The sequence below is a fragment of the Biomphalaria glabrata genome, chromosome 3 (genome assembly GCF_947242115.1).
Source record: "Biomphalaria glabrata chromosome 3, xgBioGlab47.1, whole genome shotgun sequence".
NCBI lineage: Eukaryota > Metazoa > Mollusca > Gastropoda > Planorbidae > Biomphalaria > Biomphalaria glabrata.
In genome coordinates, this window is record NC_074713.1 from 54,415,258 (window position 1) to 54,429,197 (window position 13,940).

The 13,940-nt window shown below is 34.4% G+C and overlaps 1 protein-coding gene across 7 annotated transcripts in view; it reads right to left on the minus strand.

The window, feature by feature from the left end:
* Positions 1-365: 365 nt before the first annotated feature.
* Positions 366-13,940, minus strand: part of LOC106070788 (5'-AMP-activated protein kinase subunit beta-1-like) — a 19,687-nt gene continuing 6,112 nt past the window's right edge. Inside the window, exons 1-9 of one of the 7 annotated variants that reach the window (XM_056022695.1) lie at positions 13,514-13,825; positions 9,471-9,628; positions 8,321-8,414; positions 6,169-6,189; positions 4,708-4,819; positions 4,163-4,290; positions 3,164-3,232; positions 1,486-2,272; positions 366-1,286 (exon numbers count right to left, since the gene is read on the minus strand). In XM_056022695.1, coding sequence (XP_055878670.1) covers positions 2,192-2,272; positions 3,164-3,232; positions 4,163-4,290; positions 4,708-4,819; positions 6,169-6,189; positions 8,321-8,414; positions 9,471-9,628; positions 13,514-13,669 — 819 coding nt within the window. In that variant the 5' untranslated portion in view covers positions 13,670-13,825 and the 3' untranslated portion in view covers positions 366-1,286; positions 1,486-2,191. Of the gene's footprint in view, positions 1,287-1,485; positions 2,273-3,163; positions 3,233-4,162; positions 4,294-4,707; positions 4,820-6,168; positions 6,190-8,320; positions 8,415-9,470; positions 9,629-13,513; positions 13,827-13,940 lie in introns of those variants that run through there. The other 6 variants (XM_056022694.1, XM_056022700.1, XM_056022698.1 and 3 more) reach the window with 6 other exon arrangements.

Below are 13,940 nucleotides of genomic sequence, written 5' to 3' on the forward strand. Positions count from 1 at the left end.
AAATAATTGTTTGCATTTTTCTTCACATGACAGAGCAAGAAATACTTTTTATTAGATCACAGGGTCATGCACTTTAAGTTTAGTTGCTAAAAAGATGGCAACAAAAAATTGTTTAAATACAGAGACTACACAAAAACTTTTTAGCAGGTGAAGATTTGTTGAAAATTTAGTCTTAGATCTCATGCCATGTACTTAGTCTTAGATCTCATGCCATGTACTTAGTCTTAGATCTTATGTGTCTTTAGTCTTAGATCTTATGACAGGTGCCTAGGCTTAGACCTAATTATCTTATGATACTTGGGCTCTGGAAGCTGTCTACCATCAAATTTTGTTTTAAGTTCACTACTAACACAAGGACACAGGAGTTCATTTCTTTGATTTATTTCAATATGAACTTTTGCAGTTCTCTGGTAGGACAAGGGAACAAAACAAAAAAATCGCGTACAATGGTTATGCCACAGTCATCAATTCATGAACAAATACCATTAGACATGAATATTATTAGCAACAGTGGTACATGTCCAACTAACGCTTCATATGGAACAAGAAATTCATTAAACAATAATATGTATATCAAAGATGATTGTTATAATGCATAGAATCAACTAACACAATCACAGAACAGTGGAAAGAAAAAAAAAAAGGGAAATAAAACAGGATATAAATGGCCGCTTTCGCTCCCAAGGGAGATGACTTTCACATGAACTAAGTCTGAGCATGACGCAGCGCACGGTAACAGAGTGCACCACTTGTAAATGTTCAAGAAAGACGAGAAGCAAATAGAAAAAAAAAAAAAAAAAAAACAGAAGCTTACAATGTTTTAATGTCTTTGCTCTTTTGTTACACCATCAAGTATTTTCCAGTTACTTTATGAAGAGACAGCTCTTCAAGAATGAAACAGAGTTGCCTAACCTTACGCTCTACACATCCGCGTAGGCTACAGAGATGACACAGTGTCACTAACGCACATAAATGCCCTTGTACAGGTGTTAACAAAAATCTATGTACACAACAAATGATCCTATCCAGTAGTGTCCAATATGTCTTCTCAGACCATCACAGCAATAATTTCTCCTGCGTAATATTTGGCAATGTTATCTATGTACACGAATCTCTCTCTCTCTCTCGCACACACAGGCACACATACAGTAAGCATAAAAGGAGTGGCAGAGTTCATCCCCTTCAGGCGAGTCCAAGTGCCGTTTCACCATCTTTTAGGTGAGCACATAGAAGGGACTTAATCGTGTGAAGTAACACACCCTTAACACCCAACTTGTATTTTAAACCTAAATCAGGGGTTCTCAACCTGTGGGTCGCGACCCCCTTGGGGGTCGATTGACGTTTTGTCAGGGGGGTCGCCTAAGACTATCAAAAATATGGATTGTTTTTGTCTATTCTTCAATTGCTGTTTGGGTGGGGGTTGCGGCAGAGTGGGGGATTGTAAAAAAGGGGGTTGCCAAGCTTAAAAGGTTGAGTACCACTGACCTAAATGGAAGAGCTTGAAACTTGAGCCACGTTAAAAGGGGGGAGAGAAATAAAAATTCTATGACTTGCAATGTGAATACAACGGCAGTTGAGGAACTGAAAGCATCTAACGGCCAAGTGGAGCAGTACTCTCATTATGCGACTGTGTGTTTCGGATGAAATAATGAGCGCTATGTTATCAAGTAAACTAAGAATATCAATATTTTTACCACAAATGAGGGGGGGGGTGTTTACTCTAGAATGTTGATTTAAGTAGAGTGTTAACCGTGAAAATCAAAACATCACCAATGTGGCATCCTCTACTCTAATCCCTCGTAGAAATCGGCAGTACACTTCACGCTAGTCTATCATCTAGGTAATAGTCAACTGGATATACATACTATAAAGTATCTCAATAATAACATGGTAATATACAAATGGTTCAACAAGGGTATCTGGTCCAGTTGGAATTGTCTCCTCCGTCTATAGATGCTGATACAAACTCTACTACGTCTGAGTGAACTCGTTACATAAATACATCGTCAATGTTGATTTTATATTACAATAAATACTAGCCGTCAACATTAAGAACAAAAACGTTTCCTTTTTTAAGTGTATAAACTGTTAAACATACAATAATCTTCCGTAAACACTTCTTCCAAAACATCAGTCCAAGTGAAACGCAGGCATGCCACCAAGCACTCAAATGTCCAGACAATTGGTTATTCTATTGGATGGGCTTGTACAGTAAGGTAGTCACATACTTTTTACGAAACCTGTGGGTGGCACTTAAGACCATCACTCCATCCTGATCGGGAATAGAAAAACCCATTTTTAACTTTAGGGCATTTTTAAAGCAAATACATGTCTAGACTTAACCTGCGATCACTGTCTTAGTTTTATATTTTAAAAATTGACAAAGGCCAGTGGTTCCTGATAGTTTTCTTTTTTTTTAAATAGGAATTTTTTTTTCTTTTTAAATATTAAAACTTAAGTGGTTAAAACACACTTTATAGTGAACCACTGATCTAGAACTAAGACATTTCTCAATGCAAGTTTTAGAGATCATTGATTTCACAAATTTATTTTGGTGTAAAATTCATTTTTAAATTACATATGACTGCCGATACATTTTTTAAAAATATGAATTAAATTATTGCTAAAGAAAAAAATATTCAAATAAATAAACTAACAAGAGTTATATTAAACAAAAAAAAGCTTATTTTTGTTTCACTAAAACGTTGAACACAAATTCAACACTGCTTTGTTTGGTTAATAATGTCCCGAGTAACAAAATTAAATATTTTGAAGCACTTTATTTTGTTGGAGTCTTGAATCCAGAAAACAAAATGGTGCGGTGCAAAACACTGCACTGCACTGCACATAGGGAAATTTATTAGGAAGAGGCTTCAATTCCAGGGATAAGGATGAGTGCAGTAATTCATGTAACCGAGCAAATCCAATAGCAACCTGTATTTTGTGCCACAGCTGATGCTGACAAAGCCCTCGTCTGCAAAGGGTCTGTTTATTTTTCTTTTTATCACCTTGCTTTGAATGAAATGATTTAAGATTTACTTGTGCTTTTGAAAACTCTGCACAGAATTGAGTGAAGCCAAAAAAAGCCAATCCCTAAAACATGAACGTTTATGCTTCAACATTCCTGAAACACAACTCTGAAGGTTAGGGTCTAAGCACTTACCTTGATGGATAATGCATAAAGGTGATTTAGCATAACATGGTTAGGTTCAGGAAGCAAGGAGGGCTCAACCTAAATTCAAGAAATTAAAAGACTCAATTAATATGCATGTCATAAAGTAAAAAAAAAAAAAGTCATTTTCTGACCTTGCAATCCATGGGGATGATATGTTTCTGAGGCCCACAGTTAACGATAGTGTCATGTGGTCAGCAAAATGACCAAATTTTCTCTAACAAATGTAAGGTAATAAGAGTTAGATGGACTCCGGCACCATAAAAAATCCAGAAATTCAAAATACTAGTCTGCACCGGAATTTAAAACACGAGACTCCTCATCTTGGAAGCCAAACACTTTCGCACTTAGCAACCATGCTCCCCACCCCAATGAATTTACAAATGCATAATGAAATGATCCTAGCGGGACAAGCTTTCATCCACTTCTAACACACTATGCATGCTTCAATCATAAATTTAGAGCTTTATTGACAAAAACTAACATTGAATCTTTTTGGCCAAGAAACTATATATATGTACCAACTGAAATCTGTTCCTCTAACCAATTCAAAATGCATTGGCTAAGCGTTTCTTAGAAAAGTGTCTTTTGTTCCACCCAACTAACTCTACGCATGATGCATAGTACATATCTAAAGGCAGCTCCAAATAGTGACAATTGTTCCACCCTACTATTTCTATGCATGATGCATAGTACATAACTAGAAGCACCATCTAATTCTTTTATGAGAGAAAATGGTAAATAAAGCAAATTGACGGACAATCCTGACCAGGTCACGACCCTCCAATTTGATAATTTTGTCTAGAAGCAGCATCACAGCAAAAGGTGAAACAAACCACTTGACAATAGAGATTGCCCTAAAAAGAAACTTTCTAATTAGTAGTGTTTAAAAAAAACTCACTTTTCCAACCCGAGTTTAAAAGGTCGCATGACCCACCCAATCTGGGTATCAACATGTATGAAATAGATGAACAAATGGTGACCACTTACATGAGCTGGGGTATCTTTGTTGAGAATAACTTGTAACAACTGGGGCGGCAAAAATGGAGGCCCACTATGTTTTCCTTCTGCTGTACTGCGGGGAGGAATGTCTTGACCATAATCATTTCCATTCTTGTCTGCTGTAAAATAGTTCAAGACACTGAATCACGAAGTATCCTATTTGTTTTAGTCAATTTTTTTCTAGCATCATTTAATGATTAATACCTTAAGGTGTTTCCCATAAAAAGAATATTAAGTTGAAACTCAAACATACAAGACTTCCAACAAACATGTTTGACCAACACAGAGACGAGCTAAGAGATTTGTGGCTGAGTGGCAAAAACCCCCAAGGCTATATTAAGGAGCTGAAGTTCAAATCCTGGGAAGCACTGAGTTGTGGTTGCTGAGCAACTAATGACAACATCAAAACCGCAACCATACACCCCACAATACCACATGTCCAAAAAGAGTGTACCATAGAGCACTGAACACGCTATAGAATCAAAAAAACATGCTATACAAAAAAAAAAAAAAGGAATTTTTAAAACCCGTACCTTTTTTGCTGGCTGCCCTTCCATCTATGGCTAAAGCCTCAAAAGCATCAAAATCAGATCTTTTGACTCTCATTGTGTTGTTTTGGGTTCCAATGTCACTGTTGGTGACAGGCTACGGACAAAACACAAAATAAAATTGAGTTGTTTTTTTTAAATGACTTTTTAGTAGTGTTCAAGCATTCCCGCTACCACACACATAGATCTACAGCAAGCAAAAAAAGGTTCAAGCTTTAAAAAAATAATAATAATAAAAATTTAAACAAAAGTCTATAAATAACTCTATAAATACCATTATCAAAATATGTAATCTACAACGTTTCAAAAGGAAAAAACTAATAACCAAGAATGAAAACTAATTTGGTTGAAAAATAAGCATTTTTAAAATGTATTTTAAGTAAAAAAAAAAGTGCGTTGAGCAAATAAAATACTAACGTGCAATTTTCATGCATTTTTTTTTAGTTACTATTTTTCCAGCTAATTTGTATAAGAAAGGTAATCAATTGCTGCGTGCAACATAAAGAGAGAGAATAAGAAAGCATTAAATTGTTTCATGATAACAGTGAAAGGAAATGTTTGTAGTACATGGGGAAATGTACAACATTCTAACAAAACCCACTTTATAAGTACTGCAAAACAAAAATAGTTGTGGCAGTGCACCCATCTTGACTGAACCCCCGTTACAATGAAACAAAGTGCGCCCATCTTGACTGAACCCTTAACAGGTTACAATGAAACAAAGTGCGCCCATCTCGACTGAACCCTTAACAGGTTACAATGAAACAAAGTGCGCCCATCTTGACTGAACCCTCGTTACAATGAAACAAAGTGCGCCCATCTTGACTGAACCCTCAACAGGTTACAATGAAACAAAGTGCACCCAACTTGACTGAACCTTCAACAGGTTACAATGAAACAAAGTGCGCCCATCTTGACTGAACCCTTGTTACAATGAAACAATTTGTTAAATGCATACACTCTGATATTGTAAGAGAGACAGGTGAAGAAGACTGGTCAGAGGATGGTAAACACAATGCAGCGTAGTGAGCTATAAGCAGAAATGACGTAACTGCGGGGCAAGCTAGAGGAAAGTTTCAGAACCACAAACAAGCCAAGGTCAAGGGCTCCGTCTTGCTACCAGTTGGGCATACATACTAAAAGTACTCTAACAAAAGCTACCATTATCTAAACCTAACCAGGATGTCTGGCTAAGATTGTTGACCCCCAAAATGTGAAGAAAAAAAAATTCTAAGTACATTAGATTACTTGTGTTTCCATATAAAAGAATCCTTTTTCTCTTCACAATAACTTTAATATGCTATAAACAAAGTGGCCAATGTTGTAATTTTTCCATCCTAACCTTTACATAAGTGCCAACAGAGGGTCATTTAAAAAAAAAAAAAAAAAAGAGCTATTTATTCATTTATCCATACAAGATTATTCTGTTATGAACGGGATACTTACGGCCCGAGCGTTTGAGAGCTTCTGCAATAAACAATGCTTAGGTTAAATGGTGAAAACTGGACCCATAGACATGCAGAGAAGCAAAAAGAAAAAACAGGCATCAGACAAATGTCAGTTTGACCTCAGTGGTGATGTGTAGTGTGTTAAGTTAAGGTGCTAAAAGCTATCGCAAGTCTCGTGGCTAAGGAAAAGGACAAACAGAGAAAGTCCAAGTTGTGTTTTGAGTAACAGTTTGTTGGCTAGAAACATTTAATGAGGCCAAACACTAAGTTGGGACAAGGTTATCAAAAGAGACTTCAGAACTGAAGATCATTAAGAGACAGAGACTTCAGAACTGAAGATCATCAAGAGACAGAGACTTCAGAACTGAAGATCATCAAGAGACAGAGACTTCAAAACTGAAGATCATCAAGAGACAGAGACTTCAGAACTGAAGATCATCAAGAGACAGAGACTTCAGAACTGAAAATCATCAAGAGACAGAGACTTCAGAACTGAAGATCATCAAGAGACAGAGACTTCAGAACTGAAGACATTATGGAATAATTTATCATTTCCAGTCTACACTCTCGGGCAGACACACTCAGACAGGCCTAACCAAGTAGTGATTTAGATCTATTGGTAGCATCCTCTTACAGCACACACACACACACAACTCAAGGGTACTAGTGACAATCATTGTCATTGTAACTTAGGTTGTTTTCTTTAGAACATCAGTAACGTAAGAAATACTATTCAACATAATTGGTAACTATTTGCATGGAACTAGCTGAAATACACAAATAGAAGCATGCAGCTATTGGCTTTTGGAACTTTGACAAAAACATTTGCACAAGACCAAGAAAGTTAAAAAAAAACTAACAGTGTGTAGCGCTGCTAAGTAGGTTTTTTTTAATAATAATAGTCTAAGGTTTTTTTTTAAGCAATAGTCTAGGTTTTTTAAATAATAGTCTAGGTTTTAAATCCCTTAACTAGTGTCGAATGAAAGGTTAATTACTTTTGTTCCTTTAATAAACTTTAACCAGACCAACTTTTTAACAGTCATAGTCTAATCTTCATTAATTCAATCATTTCTGTTGAATGTCCTACCAAGTAAAGCTACTGACAATAATTGACCTGTTTCTATTTCTACAAATCCAACTTTTTAACAGTCAGTCTAATCATTTCTGTTGAATGTCCTACCAAATAAAGCTACTGACAATAATTGACCTGTTACTATTTCTACAAATCCAACTTTTTAACAGTCAGTCTAATCATTTCTGTTGCATGTCCTACCAAATAAAGCTACTGACAATAATTGACCTGTTTCTCTTTCTACAAATACAACTTTTTAACAGTCAGTCTAATCATTTCTGTTGCATGTCCTACCAAATAAAGCTACTGACAATAATTGACCTGTTTCTCTTTCTACAACTCCAACTTTTTAATTCTCATACAATTACAACACAATCTTTACACTTAGATCAGTGTTTCCAAAACTGTGTCCTGAGGAACCCAGTGTTCTGCGAGGCCATCAACTACTGGAATTAATTAACAAGTAAACAACACTGTAATTAATCTGTCTAAAATATAAGCTAAGTGTTCCGCTCAATACTCAGATTGTGCCAAGTGTTCCGTTAAGTTAAAAGTTTGTGAAAAACTGACCTAGATTATAATATATATCTCTTACAAATTAAAATCTACATACAGTGTTTGCGTTCTTATATCTTAGCTTAATTTTGTCATTTCCTTCAAGTGCATTGATTTATAGACAGTACACAATGTGCCCTGTGTCTACCTGCATTGTTTAATTAGCTCCAGTTTGTATTGGTCTTGGGATAAGTCAAAAATATATTAATTTTTTTTTCAAAATGATATTTTTTATTTCAAAATGAACTTTTTTTTGTTTCAAAATGATCTTATTTTTGCTTCACAATGAACTTATTTTTGTTTCAAAATGAAACACATACACAAATAGATAAGGTTTTACAGCTTCCTTGGGCTTGGCTTGCAAACATTTTATAACTTGTAACACAAGAATTTTCATTAAGCCATGTATTCAATTTTGCTATATATAAAAAAAAAGGTCAAACTGTGTTTTGCGTGTGAAAACATTGAAAGCTCGAAGAACAGAGTTCACTAGGACACAACCTCACTAATAACGTATACTAACTTCATTCGGTGAGTTCACCCATTGTCCATCAACAAAAAATTTATACTGATGCTCTCCTTCTGGTAAGTCAAGAATTGTGTAAAAATCTCCATGGCTGAAATCAAATACAAGAAAAGGGTTACTTGAGAACAGATTCATTTTAAACTAGTCTCAAAAATAAGTGAAAGAAACGTTTAGTTAGAACATGTTCTACACATTTTGTTTTCTACAGATCAAATCAAAGAGAAAGACTTGTTCTTATTTTACATTATAAACTAACGATTCAATAAAGTAATGGCTGCTATGTGTGTCTACATATTTTCTTGTGTGTGTTAAATCAATCTATGGAGACCATGCGCCAGTAAAAAATTGAATAGTATTGTAAGATGTCATGTTGAAAACAGACATTTAAACTGATTGGCAATATGAACTTTCTCAGACATTCATTTATATCTTCATTTATGTAGCTTGAACACCATATTTTCCAGAATATTGTGTTATTCTTTTAATCTACAAATCACCCATATCAAAAAAAAATGTAATAAAATGTAACCAAGTGGCATGTTAAGGAACTAAAAACTTGAATAAACCCAAAATTTCTTTCTTTCCTAGTGAAACAGAATTTTTTTTTTTAAATTCAAATACACCCTTTGAAACAGCAAATAGGTTTAGAAACATGATTTGTTCATATTGTTACAATCTTTTTACCAGGCCTTCTGTAAACACTGCTAAACAACAACACAGCACATCTAATACAAGAACTTGACAACAAGAGTTTCAAATAACAAGGTGGTGGTTTAACGACTAATGCATCTCAGATTCATCTTCTCCCCACAAAAAAGATTGGAGCACGGTGTCCTGAGCATGCTGTAAGCTTCTTTTTTTTCTTATTTTAAAAACAAATAAACAATGCTGAAGGAATGAATACATTACTTCTGACAGAATCATGACTCTGATCTCTGCTGTCACCATAAAGAAGGCATAGTAGGTCAAATGCACATAAAGGAAACAGGTTGGGATGTGAACACTAAATGCACAAGGTCACAGTCAAATTTGTTATTAATTGGTATCATTTTTGTTTATCAGCCTACGGCATCCTGCATGTATCTTTGAACCCACCCGTCCCAGCCCCGGCCGTACTAATGTTTAAACACAATACAAAGCTAGTCACCTTTTTGCCAATGGGATTTTGGTTTTCCAGTTGTTGAAGCTGCCAGCCAGATAGACATCCTTTCCTCCGCCCTCCCACTTAAAGACAGTGGGTAAAAGTTTGCTGCTAGTCGAATGGCTTATTTCTTGACCAGGGGTGAGGGTAGCGGCTCTTTGACGCTGTTGACAAAACCAACAACACTTTTTAGAATATGTGCTTTGCAATTTGTTCAAACTTTCTCTGTCGTGATCAAATAAGATTGTATATATACACTCATTTCTCATTTGCAAAACCATACTGAAAGCGCTGGTTGTAAAAAAAAAAATGAAGCATTAAGAAAAGAATCAAAATAAAGTTTTTACTGAAAGCAAGAAAAAGAAAAAAAAGAGCAATTATAATTTGGCAGTGGGTGTAATGCTTTTTGGACAAAGAAAAATTCCTTTTAATGTTAAAAGAACTAAACTCCTTTTGAGCTGTTAATAACATTACTTAAAATATCTTACAAGGACTGTAAATATTACTTTCAATTTTGATTGGAGGTGGGGGGGGAGATAACCAGGCAAAAATAAGAATTTGATATTGATAACCTTAAATTTATTTCTCATTTCTGGTTAATATATAAATATATATATATATATATTTGTTTTTTGGCACATCAGCACAATTAAGGCCATGTCCATAATCCTTCAAGGGTTACTTTCCCCTTTATATCTCAAGCACTGAATGTTATACAGCTAAGTATAGTTATTAAAATAAGGTCCATTCATAGCTCGAATAGTAAAAATTTATATAATTTAATAAAAATCTGTTGTAAATATGTATATATTTACAATTACTTTGCCCAATCTCAAATCAAATATTTTTTAGTCATTTCTGGTTAATATAAAAAAAAAGTCATAACAAAATGACTAAATATTCAGAATCATGCCTTGTAAACAAACACAAACAAAAATAAATGCCCATGTTTTAGAGATATGGAATGACTGTTTCAGATATACTTCATTCTAATATAAAAACAAGTGCCAACATATTGATCTACTGAATGCTAACATAAATGCACACAATTCTAGGTCCACTTTAACTATGACTTTGTCATCAATACAATTTGAATCCTACAGGCTATGCTCTACTGAACACAGTCACTTCTCTGTTACACACAGGTAAACAGCTTGAAAGGGGGGAGAAAAAAATATTGGCATAAGCTCAGGGTAAAAACTGGGTCACACAAACAGCACACACCCCCAAGTCTCCAAGCAGAGGTTTGTATTCATTGGGTGAAGATCTAAGCCTGAGCTGTTCACTTCTATATAGGCCAGGCTTGACCTTGGCAGAAATGAGGTGAGACAAACAAGAAACAGAACTGTAACAGCAAAAGTTGAGAAATTTGTTTTCACTCAAGTCCCTGATCAATTAATAGATTTTTTTTTTTTGTAAGCTGATGTAACTGTTATTGTTGGTAACTGTATAATAGGCATTGAAAATAGTTGAATGTTTCATTGATGTCTACATGACAGTAATAGCTAAATTTATTTTTCACAAAGTAGCCTCTTTAAGAAAATTTTATTCTGATTTAATAGAATGCCATACAAGCTACACACAGCCTTAGATCCTTGTATTTGTTATGTCTGGTCTAGTTCTAGTTCAAACTGGTAAGCTCCTTATTAGCTCAGAACAAATCATGCAGATACAAAGTAAGAAAAAAAACAACAACAACAGATTAACATACAAGAATCCTCAGATGCTTTAGTGTTACAGATAAAATAAGTTGGGGACACCGGTTTAATATTTAATATAGGTGGTTGTGTGATTCTAATCTAAATCACCCCAATAATATACAATTTGTAATATCTATTATATTACTTGTAAGGTAAATAATTAACGGTCTTATAACGATTTAATTTTTAAATACATGGTAGGATTAAAATGTAATAATTACAATATCATTACAATATCATTACAAGTAGGATGAAAAATTCTATTGTTTTTTTTTAACCTTTCTGTTGTAAAAACTTGTCTTTAAATCTGACTTGGAGATACTTTTAAACTATTGTTATGTGGCCAGCAAAATGACCAACCACCGTTACTAACTAATGTCAGGTACTATTATACTTGATAACTGATTTACGAGTTTGATTTCATTTTTCCCTATATAAATTAATACAGAAAATTTTTATTGATAAATAGCATGAATAAGCAAGGTGAAAAAATTTCTGACGACCCAAGAACATATTTGTATATGATATTATTATTTCCAATTAGATTTTGGACAATATTCTTAATTTCCATCAGGGTCTAGATTGCCTCAGGATGTTACATTGTCTATGAAGAGGATCCCTCATGAAACTTAATACATTATCTACATATATCCACTAAGAACAAATTAGGACAAATTTGTACAAATGCTCCTTCTTCCCTAGTGCCATTAGAGCATGGAATGGGTTGCCTGAGCCAGCCAGGAAAACCAGTGACTTGGCAGAATTTAAGTCATTGGTTAACATGCATGACGCCTAGGACGTAATCATCTTTTTTTTTTAAAGTAACATTTGTATTATATAAGATAAGAACCCTGCATAACTTTAGTAGTACTAAATAAAAGTGAAACCAATCTACTTTTGACAAGGAATACCAAGACATGTCAAATGTAAACAAGCAGCCTAGAAGATCTGCACAGACAGTGAAGCCCTAACCTTGTGAAAAAATGACACCAACTTTTGTCTAAGTCACTAATTTCTAAATATCATCAGTTTTCACTAACTAGATCTCTATTTTCATGCCCAGGGTTGAATGGGAAAATATAAAACACTAAACAAGTCAAAATCTATTAGGATAATATAAACAAAACCAGAATTAAATAAACAGGCACAAAAATATAAATTACACTAGTAAAGAAGTGAAAGTAAAATAGCAAAAATCTATAAAGTAGAATCTACACTTTAAAAAAAAAAAAGTTTATATGTAATGTTATTTGCTGACCTAGATTCCAAACCATCTATTTTATTTGCTTTAACTGTCACAATCGGCATATTATCTTCACCAGTCCGAATACTAGAGCTAGTCAAATTATAAAACTAACAAAACACTAGAAATTGACTAGATCTAAAGTCTAGCAAGATGATGTCTTGATAAAATATAAGTCAGACTTAAGTCTGAATCTTAATCAGTAAGCTAGATTTTAAGAGTTATAGACCAGAAAACTGTTTAATAAGTCTACAGTTGAGAGAATCTTGATGTAATCTAGACTCTTTATCACCATAGACTCTATATTCTACATTTAAGATCTAATACTAGAATCTAAAAATATTCTAATATCTAGCCTGACAAGCCGTACAGTAAATTTACTCAGTACATCAAGTCAAGATGAAAAATAGTTTCTTATACCTTGTGAATTACTCAATAGTCAATAGACTTAATTTTTTTAAAGGGGGGGGGGGGGGGGGGGTAATAATACTAGAACTCTAGTCAGTTAATTTTAGATTGTTGTGTAAGAAATAGCTGTCAAACTAGACTATAAAAGACTTCAACTAAGTTCAACATATGACATATTCTATAATCTAGATAGATCTATAATAATATATCTAGTCTAATATTTGTACTAGTCTAGATCTTGACCTAGAATCTAGATCTACATCCAGATTCTAGATCAAGAATCAAAATAATATATCTACCTTCTAGAGTTTAGTCTCTAATTTCAAATCTTAGACTTATAGATCTAGAATCTAGAGTTATCTCAAGATTATTCTCAGATTCTGGCTCAAGACCATTGAAATACTGACTGAATCTAGATCTAGATTTAGAAATTTAGAAAAAAATTAAATCCGCTATAGTATACATATTTAAGTATATTGTACACATACATATATTTATATTAACTAGATCTAGACTACAAATTTGAATTATATAAGATGTTGACCAGATCTGCGTTCTGGATCTAAATCTACACTATCCCAGAATCTAGTTCTAGACTGACTCTCTACTCCATTATTCGTATCATTTCCAACTCCTACGACTGCCTATTATCTTCTCAGCACTCACTATTCAGACTAAATAAGGCGAAGGTCGCTTACGTCCGTGAGGTCCGGGTTTGTCTTCACTATCGTCGGACTATCCATACCATGACCGTCCCTCTCTACATCTGTCTTAGTGGTGAATATATAGTAGCGAAGTAGATCTAACCTTACCTCTTCTACAAGACGGTTAATAAAAGAGCCACCTCTGGCCATCCTTGACAAAGCAAGGACCGATAAATTAAATTTCACAGCAACGCTACGCTCACCGCCACTGGCAGGCAGCTTGCTTTCCGCGACGTAAACAACTATCTGGGATATTTAGCATTTCGGCAACCTTCACCTTCACCGAGGGGTAAAAGGTTAAGCACATGGAACTAAAAAAAAATATAATAAAAGGGAGATAAAAAACGAAAGATGCGGTATAAAAATAGCTTGACCCGCAGAACGAAAACATTGGAAGGAAACAGCAGAAATCAAAGAGAGC